At 30.5% G+C, this 20,329-nt stretch overlaps 1 protein-coding gene across 5 annotated transcripts in view; it reads right to left on the bottom strand.

The window, feature by feature from the left end:
- LOC116773175 (hypoxia-inducible factor 1-alpha) overlaps positions 1 to 20,329 on the bottom strand; it is a 57,605-nt gene that overhangs the window by 17,555 nt on the left and 19,721 nt on the right. For all 5 annotated transcript variants that reach the window (XM_061528570.1, XM_061528568.1, XM_032665577.2 and 2 more), the window contains exons 2-7: positions 19,164 to 19,351; positions 17,852 to 18,021; positions 15,485 to 15,655; positions 13,553 to 13,752; positions 12,270 to 12,376; positions 1,031 to 1,175 (exon numbers count right to left, since the gene is read on the bottom strand). In XM_061528570.1, the coding sequence (XP_061384554.1) occupies positions 1,031 to 1,175; positions 12,270 to 12,376; positions 13,553 to 13,752; positions 15,485 to 15,655; positions 17,852 to 18,021; positions 19,164 to 19,351 (981 nt within the window). The remainder of the gene's footprint in view (positions 1 to 1,030; positions 1,176 to 12,269; positions 12,377 to 13,552; positions 13,753 to 15,484; positions 15,656 to 17,851; positions 18,022 to 19,163; positions 19,352 to 20,329) is intronic.

Genomic DNA, 20,329 nt, shown 5'->3' with positions numbered 1-20,329 from the left:
CAAAACATTGTAAATGTAGTAAAATATATACATTGGAATCTACTATCCTAGATTGTAGCAGAAAATGAAAGTAATAAAAGAGGAGAAAAGGGCTTAGTGGCAGTCTCGAATCTCCAATGACCTACCGCAGGCCGAATTGTTACATAAGAAGACCGTCTGTGATCAAAGGATTACGTAGTACCTTCCTTTATTGTCCCATGTTACAAGAACAGAGGCGTTTTACGACATCGCGATTTGAACAAAACCGAAAGGATATCAATTGTTCGAGAAAATGTACAAGTGCGAAGGACGGTCATAATAAAACTTCAACAGAAAATCAATTTTCTATTGAAAAATATACTAGTCATTATACCCTACATAATACAAAAGTCACACTTTTCCCACGAACGCCACCACAAATCGATATTGAGAATATGAATAGAAATGATTACTTTTATTCGTATAACGTTTTCGCCTCACAAATTTGGATGTGTTGGAAAACGAAAAAAAAAGTACATCTTTATGTAACTTATACTAAGGTATATTCTTTTTTACTTCATTATAAATTTTGGCATTTGTTCAATTCTTAAAAAAAGGAAATAATTAATGGTTTCGAACAAACATGTTTAATTTCCTTTCCATCCTACTAATTAAGAAAGTGATTTTCTCGAACTTGTATATAGAAACTACAACTTGTTTTCATTACTTTCTTTAATGGAGTCGGAGCCTCGGCTTAACAAATTTTATGACTCCCTCTTTTCAAGCAATAATTTAAATTTCACCAGCAAATCGACAATTACGTTTTAATGTTGATTAAGGAGCTCGTAACAGTAGCATTATCAACGTCTTATCAAGATAGCTGATATAGCACTTTGTGTATCAATATTTGTTTAAACATTACATCGTAAAAAATGTAGACCATGTATAAAATATGTAATAATAATATAAAATTGACTTACCTTTTCGTACGTTATAAAATTGTACATATAACATTATAACTTTCACTATATCCAATGTACGTTTGACACAACCGTCTTAAATCTAGACCTACCTGATGACGTAGTTGACGCAGATGACGCTAATTGGCTTTTGTTGCTTGTCTGTGATGACGGTGGCCTGGGTTTGGACCCAGGCGTAGCCGCCCTTCTTGGCGAGGAATCGGTATTGTCCGGTCTCGCATTGTCCCTTAGAGAACACTGTGAAAATAATTTATATCAAAATCAATCAATATACAGATAAAACTTTAACGCTCATTATAAGCTCGAGAAGTTAATTTTAATCATAATTCTGGGGAAGCCAGTTTATATCTAAACATATGTTTTAAATATATATATAAATCTTATTAAATGTCATGTCATTTAATAATTTGATTAAGACTTTAGAGCCGAGGAATAAAGAAATTTTAATGAAAAAAAGATATCTTGAAGCTGTAAGACAATCGGATTATAATAAAATGAAAATGGAATCCAATGCAAAACGATTCCAATGTAAGATTCCGTTGAAGATATCTTCATCGACTAAATTGATACTTAACTAAAATGGCTTATAATTATTGACTCTGTATGTAACAGTAAAATTAACTCCGCTAAATAGATTTTGAACTAAACTTATTACAAAGTTTATCACTAAGTTACTGGGGGATAATAATTTTAATCGAAAGATCGGACAGACGATAACTTTATACCTAACTTATATTATGAAACTTTATAAACATTGCCGAAATAAATAACTTTTTGGATACAATACAGAAAATATCAATTTAGACGATATTTATAAAGTTTTAATGTATTAGTTAGTGAGTTGATGAAATAAAATTTATAACCGAGTTATACTGTACGTGTTATCAGTCGATTGATTAGTTTATAAGGGACAGAGTAAAGAAAGTAGATTAAATACAGTACATGGAATGATGTCAATGACATTGTAACACACTATTACCATAAAAACACTACGTACAAGCAAATAATAACCACAGTAATTATATTTTAATTTTACTTTTATGTTGGTAATATTATGTATACGAAAGAAGAAATTATGGACATTACTTTCTTATTACATAAAAAATTAGATGATCGGATCGGATCGGATAAGAGGATATCTACATCTCTGTTTGTGCTTTTAAATGTCTAAATTCTAAAAGTGAATAGATGGGCAGTCAGTCGTATTTCCGGCAGATATAATGTCAATCAAATTAGGTTAAGTGGTCATTGGTTCCCTTTACTGCTGCAGTAGCCTCTCAACAAGACTTGAAAATCTTACTGATGCAAATATATCTGGCAGATTAAAAAGATGATAATAATGTCTTTAGAGTGTGGGTTTTAGATTCTTTCTTAATCTTAAAATAACAAAGCTATTCATGCACTCAGATTTGAGTTGCATTAAGTGTGTGTAAAAAAAAAAGAAAATTTATATGTTTGTAATTGTTGTACGAATGTTGCTATGCGCCAAACTGGCAAAGTATCAAGCATCTGCGCTAGCATTGGAGACCGATTCAGTACGTTATTTAGGGAATTCCCTTACGATTCAACTGGTTATTACATGAAGTTAGATAGATCATTCAGTGATGTTCAGTTTCCTTTACTAATAAGAGTGAACTGCGACCCCAGATAAATATTGGTATCGGTGTAAAAATGTCATTGACCTCAAGTGGAAAAAATGTATGGTCGTTCTGGGATTCGGCCTGATACGTGCGTGATAACAATAAGATGAATAAATTATAAGGAAATAATCTTCTTTCCTGGCTACGTAATAAGTATAAGATCATATTATAAAAGTACTTGTTCATATCGATCTAATATTTGACAAAATATCTCACATTGGTATCTTTTTAAAAGATATAACGAGGTTGTAATCTAAAGCAGTTCCATTTCTTTATTTTGTCTTCAAGTGTAGAACAAAGGCATAAAACCGCAAATGGGCCAATATCATTCGGTATTGTTTCTACTAGGTTTAAACTATTCTATTGATCTTATAATAATATAATCTTTTTTTAAATATGTTTAAATTAATGGATTGTTTTTGAATTACATTTACAGACAGTTTGATGCTGACACTTTCATGTTATAATTACTTTGTTAGGTTAGCCCGTAAAGAATTCTTTACATAAAAATACTTTGAAATTAAGATAAACTTCATATCTAATTAATTTCACAAAATATAAGTTGTTGTCATGCAAGGTTAGTGTTAAAAAAACTATTATTGAATAATTCTGAAATATACCATTGCCTAGGAGAAGTCGTTTAAAAGATCCGAAAACGTTGTTTTATATTTGGTAAAAAAAAAGCGAAAATCTTAAACAGAAATTATGAAAAGTATATAATATAGAGCATATTAAGGTTGCGGAAAGACAGTGAAATGATATTATTTATTTTTTTATCATACCCTTCTATTTAGACAATAATTTGCTAATAAGTTTAGGTGTTATAAAAACCGGATTATATTTGTACGAACACAACAAAAGCTATTTGAATTTTGCTGTTGCTACCCACAGTTCGGACATAACAGAAATGTTGGAGAGTTTAAATGTTTTCTCGTTGAATTTCATGAAAAATTATAAAGGAAATTTGACTGTTAAGACACTATCGTATTCTCAAAACGTATCATCTCTTATAAATCAAAATCCATTAAATATCGGATGCAGGGAATTTAAATTAATCTTGTAGTGACTTTCTTTCAAATAAGTTTCCAGATATTCAGTTTCTTGGGTCTTGATAAATGTACAGCTAGTATTCTGATTAGGCCACAAATAAAACATTTGACGGAAGACAATAATTTTATACATTCAAAGACTATCATTTCATTTGTTAATGTTTCTATAATTAGTTGAAGCCCTTGAAGTTTTAATCATTTTGAATGTGTACTAAGGGTCCGTATTTGCTCAGCTATTTCGACAAGTTTCTAGAAAATATAAGCTCGCACAGTCGTGAGAAGGTTCTCATGCGCACTTAAAATATTGAAGACAAATATCAAAGTCGTTGAGAAGAACCTATGAGGTCAAATTAATGTTGAACTAACACACGGGAATGTCCAAAAGACCTTATTTATAAAAAAAAAAACTCACTTGTAACAAAAAATATTAAACTGTATGAAAATTGGTAATCTAAGTTTTTTATGTCACTCCTTACTTCTCGAAAACTATACCTACTATATATTATAAGTACATATAAAATTCGTTATTGTGGTCAAAGTATTTGTAGACTTGTGTTAAATTAGTTTGAGATCAATCACCTGCTGCAGTGATGCTTTTACTGTCAATCTCTAAAAACTAACAAGGCATTAACATGACCTTGAATTAGTTTTCCTAATATAAATAATTGTAAGAAATAACAGGATTACGCGAGATATAACGATATGTTGAAAAATTGTAACTGGATTAAGGGTAGATCAATACAAATGTCTATATACTATTTATTCGTATTGCTCAAAAAATATACTATTATGTTATTGTAAATTTTTACTATTTCTTATATGGAAAATCACAATAACGGACATATCAAGTTCACCTGAGAGTTAATAAAACTAATAAAACTTAAACATTTAACAATATATCTACGTCGTTAGTAAAACTTATTATGGTTTTATTTTGAAGGGTAGATTGAAATATTATGGCATCCTTTTCAACGTAAATTAAGAACAAAATTTGTCTTCACATTTGAGCCAATTAGGGAAGCAGCTCCGGGCTTTCTTTTTCACTGAAATTGTAGCCTGTTTTTGGCATAAATAATTTTTCTTTAACGTTGCTTTAAATTTACATTATCAAATTTATCGTCACTCTAAAAACGGTGATTAATATGAAAAAAATATATAAATATTGGCGACTATATGGCGACCTTATTTCAGTATTATCTCGAAACGACACGTGTAGCTTTGAATATGGCTTGTTCTAGAAAAGTTCAAAACAACTCTGCATCATGGCGTCATGAATAGTTGATGTACAGCCCTTGTAATGCAGCCCTATTCTCAATTTACAACCACATCAAACGTAATATTTCACAGAGCTGTATCATTTTTTTTAAATTTTAATTTCAGAATACCTTTCATAAGAACCGGAAAAATTGAGTTATAACTGAAATCATAAAATATTAAACTATTGGCGGCCGTAAACCATAGCTCGTTATCTGAAGGCAGTCGATACGGACGACCTCGTACTCGAGTTTATATCTTACAACAATAGGGGCTTGGAGGCCTTTACTTGGTACATTTTTATAGTGATTATATATAATTTAATACCCTAATTACGAATGAAATTAATCTTTTATTAAAAAAAAAAAAACAACGTTTTATTTACTGTGGCATAATAATGCTGATCTTTTATATCATCTGTAACAAGTATCAAGGAAAATTTCCATCCCAACGTTGAAGGACGTATCTCTTTTGAAGGGCGCTGTGAATTGTAATTCAGCAAACGAACTCCACAGTTTATACTCAGTGTAATAAATCTTGACTTGTATCTAGTTAAAGGGGTTTATTGTGTTAATAATACCCAACATAATCTTTTGCGTAACTGGTTTAAAATGGAAAGTTATCATCTTAAATAACAATATTGACGACTTATTTCGGTTGTTACAAAAAAATTCTGATAATATCGAATAATAAATCGAACGCTTTTTATAATGAAAAAAACGTATAGCAACGAAATTTTATATTCAAACTAAGCGGCTTAAAATGTTTTTAAATATAAATGTGAATTATTAAAAAAGGAAGTCACAGATTAAAGAAATAAATATCAATAGCTAGTATAGATTTGAATCGTACGGGAACAAAGAGATATAGATGATGTGCTGTCACACACGAGGTTGGTCAACTGGATGGGACCAGGTTAATTTAAATAAAGCTATTGATATAGGAATGCGGGTAATGTGGTCTCAGAGCGTCAGAGCACGTCCGTACAAATAAAATGCAGGACTTCGTTTTTTAGGGATTATTCGACGTGCTTTTAATAAATATAGGATTTACATACAAAAATTATTCTTTAAAAGTAGTGAATAAATATCGAAGTTTTGATTTATCTTGTCATAAAATTTTCGGTGAAAAATTAATCTTAAAACGGCTAATTATTTTAAATAGATATTAATATGAGAACTATGACATTTAAGTTTCACGCATCCGTCGCGTGAAAGCAGAATGTTCGCGCGGTGTGGTTAATGCCAAATTATCACAAGATGAACGATTTTTTTTTATCTTTTTATTATTTTTATCACTTGACCAAACTATAAATATTTAACAATCACAAACAATCGATAATATATATATATATACATATATTGAATTTTACTTACATAACATTCAGAAAATTAGGGTATAATATATTTACATTTTATTATTATATAATATATTGTTTTTGTATAATACATAGTACACATGAACACAACATTAGTTACTTGGTTTTTATTATCAGAAAACATACAATACTCGATATATATTACGTATTTAACATGTAAGAAAAACAATTGTTTATTCAACAATAGCTTATATATATGTATATCACGGAAATTATGTATGTATGTGTGATTGTAAAATGGAAGAATAGAAACATTAAATTTTTATATAACACGCATACAAATCCAACTCCAAGTAGATTCAAAAGTAACGATATCGAAAATATGCTAATAGGCAACGCTATATTTTTTGAAAGCGAAACTAAGCGAGTGTTATATAAACATATACACATGTATAAAGAACGAATTCGCATCAATTTATATTGAAAGGATTCCGTCCCTAGACGTCTGTAACTGGATCTCACTATCAAGCGAGGAAGTGTATCATAACCGCGACGTTATATATATCCCGAACCACATATAGCCGTTTATGTATCCATTAAACTCGGAGACAAGGCGTTTTATTACACTATGATAAATTTCAATTCTATTCCTTATCTTATCTATAGATTGTATGTTAATATTGAATTGAAAACATTCTAGAAGTATCTTGAAGTATTTATATTGGTATGCTAAAACGTCTTCTATTTGCGTGTAACACGATTTCACGGTCAAGTTCGAGGAGAATTTTTAAAACACGTTTAGCTTTCGATGACGCGTTAATATAATTTCGTGAGCGATTTAGAATGTAAAATTATACATATATATTTTATAAATTGAATTAAAAAAATAATAATAATTTTAGTATATATGTTTACGTATTTGTACAACTGCTTCTGTAATACGAAATCATTGAAATTAATTAATACTTAGCAGTTAAACAAATATGAATTGACTTAAAAAACATTAATTGTCCTTTAGATAAATAGAGCTTACAACCTTTATAAACGTCCGAAGCATTTTGAAGCAAAAATTACGTTCGTACGTTATATTACATAGTGAAGTCGTGTTGTATACACATTATATAATTGTTAGAAGGTAAAAAGCTTGCCATGCTAACATCCTACTAGAGATATAAGTAAATATTGCTCTCAAGCCAAACAAATATTTGTAGACACTACTCAGGGTTCTCGATGCTGGGCGTCCTTCATCACTCACTAAATCTAAGATTTTGACTACAGACAACAGACACACGAGTCTTTGTCTGTCTACTTCGACTTAGGTAGTTAGTTTAGTTTTAAATAAAAACATATTAAGAAACAATAGCGATTCGTCAGGCTACTTCAAGTCTTTTGCCGGTGTGGAAATTAAATATCAACGTTTCCTACATAGGTATCTGCTATCTCCTAGTTAACAAACACTCACAAATCGTAGTAAGAATTGTTGATTCATAAGTATTTTTGAATAATCACGAAATAAATTTACACGTACCATTTCTATTTTCGCAACCGGAACAGAAACCGAAGGCATTTGCTATAGTTTGGCAGAAGTCTTATTTACGAGGCCGGCAATGTCATTTCTAACATTATCGGCTGTTACGCACGTGATTTTACAAATTGAACTCACCACATACGAGCGATTTATAGACGATTCCATTAAAGAGATGTTAATGGATTTAAACCGAATTATTAAATAACTATGTTAATTCACGTGGAGAAGTTACATAACAGTATGCGTATGAACTCTCTATTTATATTGAACAGATGTTTATAATGCGTACGGCCTTGGACTTGACCTTGTGGTTGCCACAAAAATGTGCGTGTAAAATGTTTATCACGCAGCTAAAACGTTGTCGCTGCGTTTAGATAACAGTATTATAGATAAAAATTACTAGTTGTTATGGAAATTGTTGTAATTAATAATAATTTTACAAATAAATTAAAATTAGGTTATAAAATACAAGTGATTGTGGACTTTACAAAAAATAGTGATTGAACTCATATTACAGTAAGTAGATCAAATATTAATATAAAATACTGTAAGTCAATACGATTATATACAAATATTTTTGTACGATAATACTGGAAACTGTTGGTTTTTAGTCACATTCGAACTCGTATTATGGGTGCAGAATAACATATATATGTACAAGTATTTAGTTAGTAAATATTATAAAGCGTATTACGTATAGTTTAATCATTTTCGGTTCAATCAAAATTATATGTGCTGCTATTATTTGACAAGTTCAATAACATATATAGGAAAATCAATAATTTAATTTAATTCTATACAGATAACAAAAATATTATATACGTTAATATTCTATGTGAGGTTCTATTGACCATGTGATGAGATGTAAAGTATGTCAGGAATTACTTCGTATGACGAACTCAAAGAGTTGTTGATGTCTTTAAAAGTACGTCTACAACTTGTTTACAACGTCACACTTCTTGCCGGGCGCTAAAAGTTTTTCATTAAAAATCTTTGCACATTATAATATTAACGTAGGTTATTGAATGAGTAACGGGAAACGTTTCGTATGTGGTGTAACGATGAAAACTTGTGCTAAGCATAATGCCTAACTTCTTTATGCGATAATGAGATCTGAAACTAAAGCGAGTATTCATTTAAATAAAACTAATATAATCGGATTACTATGCGTTATTTTATTATTTTAAAACTACATACACTTGACGTTTGGGTTTTTTGCAGCAGCCGTGATCAACATATTTTACGAAAATATGAGTTTTATTCTTTATGAATTTTTAACGGAATATTAATATAACGAATACGAAACCAATACCTATAACTATTATCTATACTAATTAATAATATTGAAGTGTGTCACATAAAAGTATATCCGATACCCATCAAAACGGCTGTTATTATAATTTTTGCACGTCTGTCTGTTTGTTCCGACTAATCTCTTGAACGAGTGAATCGATTATGACAGTAATCTCACTCGCAGTTAGATAATGTTATTAATATTTGTAAAACTTTTATTCATAGAATTTAATGCTGATTTTCAATTTTCTTCAAATAAAAACACAGTACTGAGGTAGTTCCATTGTTACCAAGTCAGGATCTGATAAAGGGATCTTCAAGAAAACGAAGGAAACTCATAATCGAGCACATCTCAAAATTTTAGTATGCAGGTAAAGCCGCAGACAACAGCTAGTATTCAATGAACACGAATTCCGAAAGGGAACAAACGAACGAGGGTACAACGAAGTCGGTTTGGCTATTATGTTAAATTCTTAAGTCAAAAGCAATAATAAAATTTTTAAACATCAAAAATACGAAATGTCACGTTGAGAGTTCGGACCGAGCGTAAATAATTCGTTAATGTTACCAAATCATTGTTGACACTAACAAAGTTATTACACGCTTTGAATTATATGTTTGTACTGAAAATATGTAAATAAGACATTATTTTGGTTAACTTTTCAAACTATACGATGATAATTCTAAAAATAAAACTCGTTTATATCAGTCGACGTGAATTGTTTTCGTGCGGTGACTAAACTAACTGTTCTAAAAATTATTACTATCATTAATAATTCAGATAAATTGATTTAAGTACAGTATTAGATATGCCGTTAATCTTGAGACGGAAGATAGCAATAACTTTGAATGATATCCAGGCCTGGCGATGCGGGCGATGCTATCAATTTGTTCAATACTGATTCCTGACACCTTTAAAATGACCCCATTCGTATTACAATCATTTAGAGTTATGTATTGATGTGATATTTGAGAATTAATTTATTGAATGCAGTTAAATTTTTCACTGATATATTTTATAGAAATCTGATTGTATGGGAATTAGTATTTTATATAAAATTGTAGACCCTTTTGAACTTAACGTCATTTACATTGAGATTTCGACAAAGGAGTAAATAATATACGAAATACAAGGAATATTACAATTTTCTCTCAACCCCGAAGACACAAGATTTATTGAGTGATTGGATTTTTTTAAATAAATTGCGAATAATAATATGATAAATATTTAAATGAAGACATCAAATTCTTACTAATACGTCAAAACAAAGCAGCCTCGCATTTATGAAGAAAAAGGAAAAAGAACGATGTAATACCTACATACCTAGTATTAATTAATTTAAATTTTATTTATTTTATTACGGCTATAGAAAATCTCCGTTTCAATTCAGATAATGCTGGATACATTGTTTAATACAAACATAAAGAGGCTGTACTTAAATTTGAAGAGCCAGTAGTTTTCTCTTAAGGCCATTTCACGCGTACTTAGTTCACACAGCCGCTGTTTAAGACATCTATTACATTTTAACATCCACATATAAATGGCAATTTTGTTATATACAATGTACTCTGATCTTTCCTGAAGCTTAATTTTTATATTTATTGTGTGACAAGATTTTGTAATAGCAAATCTTTAGCCAAGTTAATTTTTGTCACATCCCAAACAAGTTATCGTGAACCAGTTTTGATATAAAAAATGCTCTCAGTATAATAATATTGAATTATTAAAGGTGTATTAATTTAAGTACAAACGTGCACATAATATAGAGAGGAATATAATTTAAATAGAACATAATCACATTTTAATATAGAGGCCATAAACTAAACGTTACAACCCAAATCGTAATTACGAAATAACACAACAAACATATGAAGTTTTATATACAAAGTATAATAGAATTTTATGTCATTTTATATCAGGAATCTGTTTTATTATAAACGAAATCATTATCCTATTTCCGTAACAATGACACACGCTTTTAACGTTACGTTACCAACAGCGGGACGGTTTCCCTCGTCGGTCGCGTAAGATTGTGAAGTTGCAATTCAAAAACCCCTCACCGTCATCTATTTTAGTTTGAAGAACCTAAGCTGGAACGTGTATACGAATACTTAAGAGATGGCTGTAGTCCAAGTACGAAATACGAATCAGTACGTTCTATTATTATAGGCAGAGCAAGGGCGAATCTAACTTAGATTATATATTAACCGACATATAGTTTGTAATAGTTGTAGGATTTGATTATTATCGTAACTATATACTAGTGTTAGTACGTTGAGATTTCAAAGGAAAAGAAATCGATTTTAAATTGACTTATATGTAACGATAAATGACGAAATCGATGGGGGAGTAACGCCGCGGCCAAAACATAGTGATGTATAACAGAAGTGTATTAATGATATTCTCAAAATATCAGTATCATACTTTAAATCGAAATGAAATTTCAATAAAGAAAAAATTCATGGTCGATAAATTACATATTAGTTATTAAGGTTTTTTTAATTAGTTATTAGCGTAATAGCTAAGCTAAGAAATAATTGTAATTAGTCAAATAAAATCTACTTATAACATGAAAATGAATCATTTGTATTGACAAGGGAAAACATTATGTGTGTTACATAATATATTATATTGCAATACAAACAAGGCAAAAATAAAACATAATTCGATGGATATGCCAATTAACGGCATGTGTTGTATCGAAATATTTTGTACACAAAAAAGTATTACATAACACTAAAAACTACTTAATTATCAGCAAAAGTTAAAATATCAATAAAAAAGATGCATTCAGTTTAGCTATGATTAATACTTATTTAAATGAAAAAAATGAATATTTGATTTGGATTGTCATCGCTTATAATAAAATGAAGAGCAAGTTAGACTTATATAAATATAGCATCAGTGCTGCCATCTGTTATGGAAGATAACATTAAAACCTTGCGACCGACTTTCATTATTAGATTCTACTTCTGACAATGAGATGGCGCTTTGCTTAAAAATATATAAAATACTAATAGTTCGTATGTACACATTGACTATTACTCTTAAAATAAGTTTTAAATATTACGCTAATACTGTGAGTTTTATAGTATTTCATTCATGTGCCAAGTTGACACTATCATGTGTAATTAATTATGAATAAATATCAGAAAATTGCAAGTAAGTTTTGATGATGGAAGCTTTTGGTGAGACTTGTAATTATTAAGTATTTAGTTATTTAGTAATATTGTTTATGGAGTACTCACATGATTTAAATTGCTGCAGCAGTACAGCGCTGTCGGCTGCATGATGGTAGTCATACAGGGTATGACCGACCAGATCATTGGAATCATATCCAAGGGCATTTTGAAGACTGCAACAATATATAAATTTTACATATATGTGTATATCAACCTAGTATAATCTCTTCATTACCAATAATATTATGTTTAGTTGTAATGATCACGAATTCACGGATTTATGTATATTGGGAAATACGTAAATATTAAATATAGAATGTTTTTTTTTTTATTTTTTTATAATAAACAATATATTTAAAGATCATAATAGTAAAAATTATCTATCTTTGTAAATCTTAAAACAAAAGATATCGCTTTTAAGCAAAAAACAAAAATACAACATTTATTTTTATAAATAACAATCAAATTTTAAACTAAATATAAATACCAATCTTTCCTCGAATAGATAAAAAGATATTTTATAAATGTTGAGAGATGAAAAACGTTACTAAAAACGTCTAAAACATAAGATCAACTTTATTTAAATGTTTTATTTAGTCCTTCATAGCCAGGGGTCACCTCTAACTTGACATAGTCCTTTCATTTAGGTTATGTTTACCGGTATCTAAGTAGTTAACCTTGAATGACCTATTGCCAATACATTTATACCTTTTACTATTTCTCATAATATATTACACTTACACACGTCTAGGATTTATCTATTTTAGATTATTGATTGAAATATAAACTTTATAGCTAATATAATTATCTGCTACTTACAACCGAATTCAAAAACCCCGCCACTGCATAAATCTATTCCAAAACTAACATATCGATAATTGCACGAAACACAAAATGGTAACATCACATTCACAAATCACAACACTGAAAATCCACAATATTTTTAACAACCGATCCTTATCGTGAACGGAACACGATAGTACAAAACCGCGAAATCGCATCATGTTTAACCTACAAAATACATTTGAAGGTGATATTTTGTTGATATTATACGGCCAAGTACAATAATACGCTCTGAAGCTACACGTAGTGCGGGTCGAGTGTTACCTAAATTTTGTCAGGTTATGCGAACTGTTATTGTTTACAGCGCCATCTGTCAGAGGTGGCCGGAACTACGTTAGAAACAAGCTAGCTCGGAAACGCTTTGTTTTCATTGTAACACTGGCAACAAGTAGGTCGTAAAATTTACATGAGGAGCCAATATACATTTCAAATTAATGATAAACTTATTGATTTTAATTCATAAATATATATTATTTATGAGGTCATAATTTTCAGAATAGGCTTACCCTTCATCACTATAAGTGAATTTCATGTCCAAGCTGTGCTTTGTGAGGAAAGTCATATTGTTCAAAGGAGTTTCTATGTTGGATGGATGAGGTATCGGTCTTCCCACAGCTACGAGCGCCGATTTGCCGATTTTCTTTGTATCTTTATCTCCATCAGTTTGATTTTCTTCTGTCAGCATGTGTCCAGTTACGTGGATCACCTGGTAATAAACGAATATAATATTATATACATTTACTATGACTATAGCTTACTTACAGACAATAAAAAAAAAACTATGAGCAGTGATGATTTTTATAATTAATTTTGTATTGCATATTAATATATGCAAATCGGTTATTTATTTTCAAATTTGGAAATAACACTATTTGCAAACAACACTGTCGTAATGTTTTTTATAAGTCAATATTTCACATATGTCGATATGAAAATATCTCCGGTTAGTGTGAATTAAGCTTCTTCGAATACTCGAAATAATCACGCTTTCATATGTTCGCGTTTAGCTCGAGTAAACAAATATACGTGGCACCAAAACGATCGATTGCGGCGATAGGAGATTTAAAACAAAAATATACAAAGAATATAGAAATATCCTTCAATATTTTAAATTATTATTGGTAATAACAATTTAAACCAATCAAATGTTGTTATAACAAAATATTCTGGTAAGAACCAATCGGAGAACATTATAAAACTGTTACAATATATTTAAATATGACATTAACTTACAAACCACAAGATGATTTGGGACTATTTTTATTACACAAATGTTATTTTTGAATCAGATATTAACTTAGTACGAAATGTATTGTAAAACTAAACACCGGTAGTTGGGAGTTTTTTTTTTATTTATTTATGATGTCTTCATTATTTTGGAGTAATATATTAATTAAATTAAAGTTATGGACGATCATATAATTTTTTTTCTTTTTTGCATACAACTATATATATATATATACGTATTTAATGTTTTATCTTTTGTAACACAATTATATTTACAGAAATAATGCTTGTTTACTGTGTCTAGATCACTTAATACAAGTTTCTTCCGCGTCTCCATTCTTATTAAATATTTAATCATATAAAAAGATATTTTTTTTATATTTTGCTCATATCTATTCGCCCCTAACAATTATATCTTTGATCTATACAATGTATAACATATTATATTCCTGTTTTTGTCTAGACATAACGTGACGCCACAAACTCTCATATCAAAGATTATAACGAACAAACTGAGAGACTTTAATATATAAATATAACCGCATCACGTGAATAAACACGAGCTCTTAAGAACACATAGTTATCAGACGGAGGCGTATTTTATTAAGATTTAAGAACAAGCAGCTCAGGGTTTTTAAGAATCTGCTTACGGCTATAACAAGACAAACATGCTAAAAAATTTTCAACTTTCTATATTCAAGTTAATAGCTTTCGAAAAATACGGACGTGATATCACGTGTGTGATCGTGTATTGGTATATTACGGACTCGCCTGTTAATATTGAAATGTAAACGGGAAAAAAGTCTTAAGAATTCACAGCTTTCTAGAAATGTTAATCTTCGCCGTTGTGCTACGAAAATAGCTTTAATGGATGTCTGAAATAGTTTTATGCTTAACCTAAAACTGTATTCTATAGTGTTGTCCTTTGAAGAATGTTGTTTTTTGTTTCAGATACTAAATGTATGATATTTTATAACTACATATATTAAATAAATAGGAAACCATGATTGAGAATTTAAACAAATGCTATATATATATAAATAGATTATTTTTGTATTAAATTATTGCTAATTTTAATGAGCGTTGTTTGTGTAATATTTGTCGAAATGAAAATATTAAAAAAAGACATCAGTACAGAGAAATACATAAATATAAATTTAATAATTAGTACATGAATACTTAGGAAAACTTGCATGTTTTAACCAACCAACCTTATAAGAAGCAGATTTGAGATGAACGTTCCTCCCTTTACTGGTGAGAGTGCACTTGAGACGCAACAATAGGTCTCTCTTGCCATCTTTACTTGACCTCAGAGCCTCCCTCACCTCCTCGTGGTCGCAGGGGTGACTGAACTCGAACACACTCTGACCCATGACCTCCATCTGCAAAGTTGGCACATATTATACAGTTCTACAAAATCTCGCTTAGTGAGGACATTACTCTTTCCCGTCTTTCTCTACGAGGCTGACACGTGCACCGTACGAGCTAGGGAGACGCAGAGAATAAATGCATTTGAGATGTGGTGTTTGAGGCGTATGCTTAAAATACCATGAACCGCTAAACGCACAAATGCCTCTGTTCTCTCTCATCTCTCAATCAAAACTCGGCTATCCAATATATGTTGTCAACGCGTATTGACATACTTTGGCCATATGACCGAAGAGGAGGTGAAAACCTGGAGAAGTTGGTCGAAGTGGATAACATAGAGGGCAAAAGAGCCGGAGGTAGTCCATCTACTCGATGGGCTGACCAATTTAAGGAAGCCACCTTCTCACATTTTTTTACCTTACTACGAGAGCAACAGCGGACCGGAACAAACGGAGTCAGATTGTCTGTTGCAGAATGCCACATGACCACGATCCTCAGTAATGAGGGACCGACACGAGAGATACAGTTGTACCATTTTTGCCCTCGTTTTGTCCTTATTAACTTCGGAAATTGGCTCGAAGAGAATAAAGTGTAATGAGATCCAAGACTTTGGCGAGGATTCATTTAAATGGAACTGATATTTTTCGGGTTACTTTGCTTATTTTATTATTTTAAAAAACTACATACTCCCGACGTTTCCGTTACTTTGCAGCAACCGTGATCACGGGCAGAAGACAATAAAGTGTGTTCAAACCATAGATATGGAGTATAATTCTGGGCGTCATCAGACATCAAATGACTTAGTACAAAATATAATTCTTACACATTGATTTCACGATATCTGACATAATGTAAACCCTGTCTTAGTCCAATATCTAAACTACATTATTGTAAAATTTTATCAAAATCGGTTAAGCCTTTAGGTACTGTATGCTGATTGCTGCGTGACAGATCAACAAGTAGCCATACATACAAACATTCACATTTAAGCTGCTAGTAGGATATTAAAAATATTTATTATTTAATAGAAAAACTATACTAGCTACGGCTCATGGATTCGCACTCCTTAACTATGTATAATTTAGTATTGTATTCTGTTCACTAATACTTCACTCCTATTTGACGGTTGCGTCATATGTGGCATATTTACTATACTGGATCTTTATCCAGTGCCCCATTGGGCACTTAAATCTGAGGTATCTTACCATAGGAACAGCGTTTATTAATATTAAATAAAAAAACGGCTTAGTATATAAATGTCAATGCATTGTATGTACACGAGTTGTATATAAAGTATTTTTTCATGTTACAACATATGTATGTAAATATAATTTTAGATTATTTTTATAAATAAATTCTCCTCGCATATTATATTATCAGTATAAGTGAGAAAATTCAATCCAAATTTATTATCTTATTTACCAAAAAATGTTGGTCGCCACTGTACATACGAAACAAAAACTTTGCATAAGATAATTGTAACAGGTTTAATGAATGAGAGCTGTAGAGTGAAACTAACGAGATTGGGTGATAAAACAAAATCTAGTACAGAATAAACAAAAGTAATATTTTCGGAACATCTGGACATTTTCATCTCGTCTGCCCGTGCTGCAAAGTAACCGAAACGTCGGGAGTATGTCATTTAAAATGATAAAAAAGGATAGGACACGCGAATATATTAGTTTTATTTAAATGAATACTCGCGAAAGTAAATATCATTATCATAATAGTTCTATATTCTAGACATAAATCTCTCACGTTTTATATAAAACAAATGTCTCTCTATAACCGGCCTCAATGCAGTAAACATTCGTCTGAAGTCTTAGACCATAAACTTCAAAAAATAATTTTCGTCAACAATCTGGTTTTTCCTTATATTAATGCAATTCTTTGACGCAATGAACGCTATTAGAATGCACGACGTATCGATTGATTTCCCCGATTCGTACATTGAAACCGCGACGTACAGATATATAATAAATAATTACGCGTGCCGTACATACAAGACATAGTTGATGGCTTGTATTGATTGTTACACACATTACACTAAGGGCAATGAATGCTAAAGATTACGTCAAAGTGTAAGCTACAAATAGAAAATAGTAAGTGTCCTCGAGGGAGAGCTCAGGTAAAATATAAAAATATAATGTTCTATATTTAAATTGCAAGCTGAGGACAAAGGTATGTCAATAAAAAAAAAGTTCATTGACCTGTGAAACTCCAAGATGCTCAGCAACATTCTCGCTGCAGTAGACGATGTCGCCCTGTTGGGATAGGACCAGAACAAATCCATCCAACGCTTTCATATATGAAAGCTCTGATTGGATCTCCTCCAGGCCTTTGGGACTCTGCATTAACGGAACCTCCTTATCTTCTGGCACTGAAAGAAAAAAAACATGATCTTACTATCAGATATAATACTATGTTCCCACAGATATAAAAAAGTTCGTTATACAATGATGTGTTATGACGCTGCAAATAAATATTGTTTTCACAGAAACTATAGGCGTCAGAATTATTAATAAAAATTTCTATTTTAGTCTTATATACATAACTAATGGGATGAAAGTGTGTTGAATATATTTATTCAAGACACATGCTGATGGACATAGACTTCATAACGAACGGTGTTGACATTTAACGAATTTATTGTTCGTTTGGAAAAAGTATATAAACCCTGATTTATTACAATAAAATACATTCTATAAAACAAAATTCCGGTTACGTCTAATATTGAAGGATAGGAATATCTACAGAAAAATAGGTTTATATTGGTTTTACGCCTTAGATAGTTTCGGAATTTTATTTAAGAAACGAATAGTAAAAACAAATATACAGATGTTTGGAGAAATAGTTATTGATGACAACGAAAATATTACGTAAGTAATATATGGCGAATTTCTGTAAATATTTCAAGCTACTTCTTAGTACAATAATTTCGTAACACGTACTTTTAATACAATCAATATTAACTAATCATTGCGACATTAAACGAATAGAAAATAACAATTGAATTGACGGACAATACTATTATAGTCATGGACTATTTGAATAAATTAAAAATGATATATAAATTAAAAAAAAATTAGTTTCAGCGTATTGGTTGATTAAACTGAGCAAACGATGAATTATTTCGCATATATGATAGCGTGTGATGATGTCATATTAAATCATAATGACATATAATATGATCAACGTGTCAGCGTTAGCGTTAGAACAGGCATAAAAATCTAAACGAGAACTTTTCAATTAGCTGACATCTTTATATTTATTTAAAAAAAACACCTTATATAAATCTACCTAGCAGTTTTACGTTGAATAATAACTAATAATTTTTCTTGTTCCAACTTATTTAACAGTAGGTAAATAGTCGAAGAGTTAATTCAGATAACCTACAGCCCACAAGCTACATTATCACTTTGTATGGATTTCAGAGCAATATTTTGAAAATGCCTCTATATTGTCTGAGGTTAGCGAGATAAAACGGACTTAGTATGTGTATAACGACTATTTGATACTCACACATAGACACAACATCACGCACACGTAGATATGATATGGCGAGTCTCATTATGGAAGCTTTGTCCAACTGTTCGACGTCTTCCTTCTTAGCTGGTAGTGATGCTGTCAGCTCCGCGAAGATTTGCATCTCCTTTGTCCGTCGACATCGTGCCGCCACTCGAGATTTCTCTTTACGCTTTTCATTGTTCCTGAAATATAATATAATTGACTCAATAAATAAGCGCCAGACACATAAGAACTCAAATTACTAGATTTACATCCGAGTCAAGCCTTATAAGACCCATGTCTAACTACTTCAGTGTGTTAAATTACGCGTTATAAAAAAGGATTATGGCGGCAGATGTTTAACTTAGAAAGAGATTTTTTATATTGATTACCTTTATTTTTTAAATAGTTTATATATATAAGATATTGTTTATTTTAATTTAAAGTGATTTTAATGGAAAGAATTAATTAATTTTCTATTTGATCTTCATCGTAACATACTGTATGTACATACATTACCAATTAAGTAATAAAATTGTATATGAAAAAATATATTAAAATAACTTCATAAAAATACACTTAAAGTCAGTAAGTGCCTCCTTAGTCCTTACTTATAACTTTAAACCAGTTATCATTATTTCAGCCTGTAAGTGTCAATGGTCGTTTTTGTTTTCCCCAAGAAACTTAAACTGTGTTATGCTTTTTCCTTGTATTAATAAATTCTCCTTATTGGCAAATTAAGCCAAGAGACGAATTAAATCGTTTGAGGTTTGGATACGAAGATGCAAAATATGGAAAGTACAAAATATAAGTATCTTAATAGATAGATGAGATAATTCTCATCCCACGGTATTTTTGATTTTTTTTCAAATTATAATAAAGTTAAAAAAAACACAATAATTTTGAGAAGACTGAATAATAACCAGCGAGGAGGCTCTTAACACAACGTTTATGTTGAATGTGTTATGTTAAATTAGAAGATTTTATATCCATATGTAATTAAATAAAAAGTCTAACCTTCAGTGAACCACGATCAAGTCTTGGTAAGCTATTTCTATGACGATACGTTTTATCTTTTCAGTTCAAGGCGAGTACGTTTTTTAATTTATTATACCAATTATAATATTCTGTTTAGATTTCTTATTTGTGTTTATGGAGACAAAAAGATTTTTGATATTTCA

This window comes from Danaus plexippus (genome assembly GCF_018135715.1).
Source record: "Danaus plexippus chromosome 18 unlocalized genomic scaffold, MEX_DaPlex mxdp_20, whole genome shotgun sequence".
NCBI classification, from domain to species: domain Eukaryota; kingdom Metazoa; phylum Arthropoda; class Insecta; order Lepidoptera; family Nymphalidae; genus Danaus; species Danaus plexippus.
The sequence above is the reverse complement of the archived record's forward strand: the minus strand, read 5'-3'. Positions and strand labels throughout refer to the sequence as shown.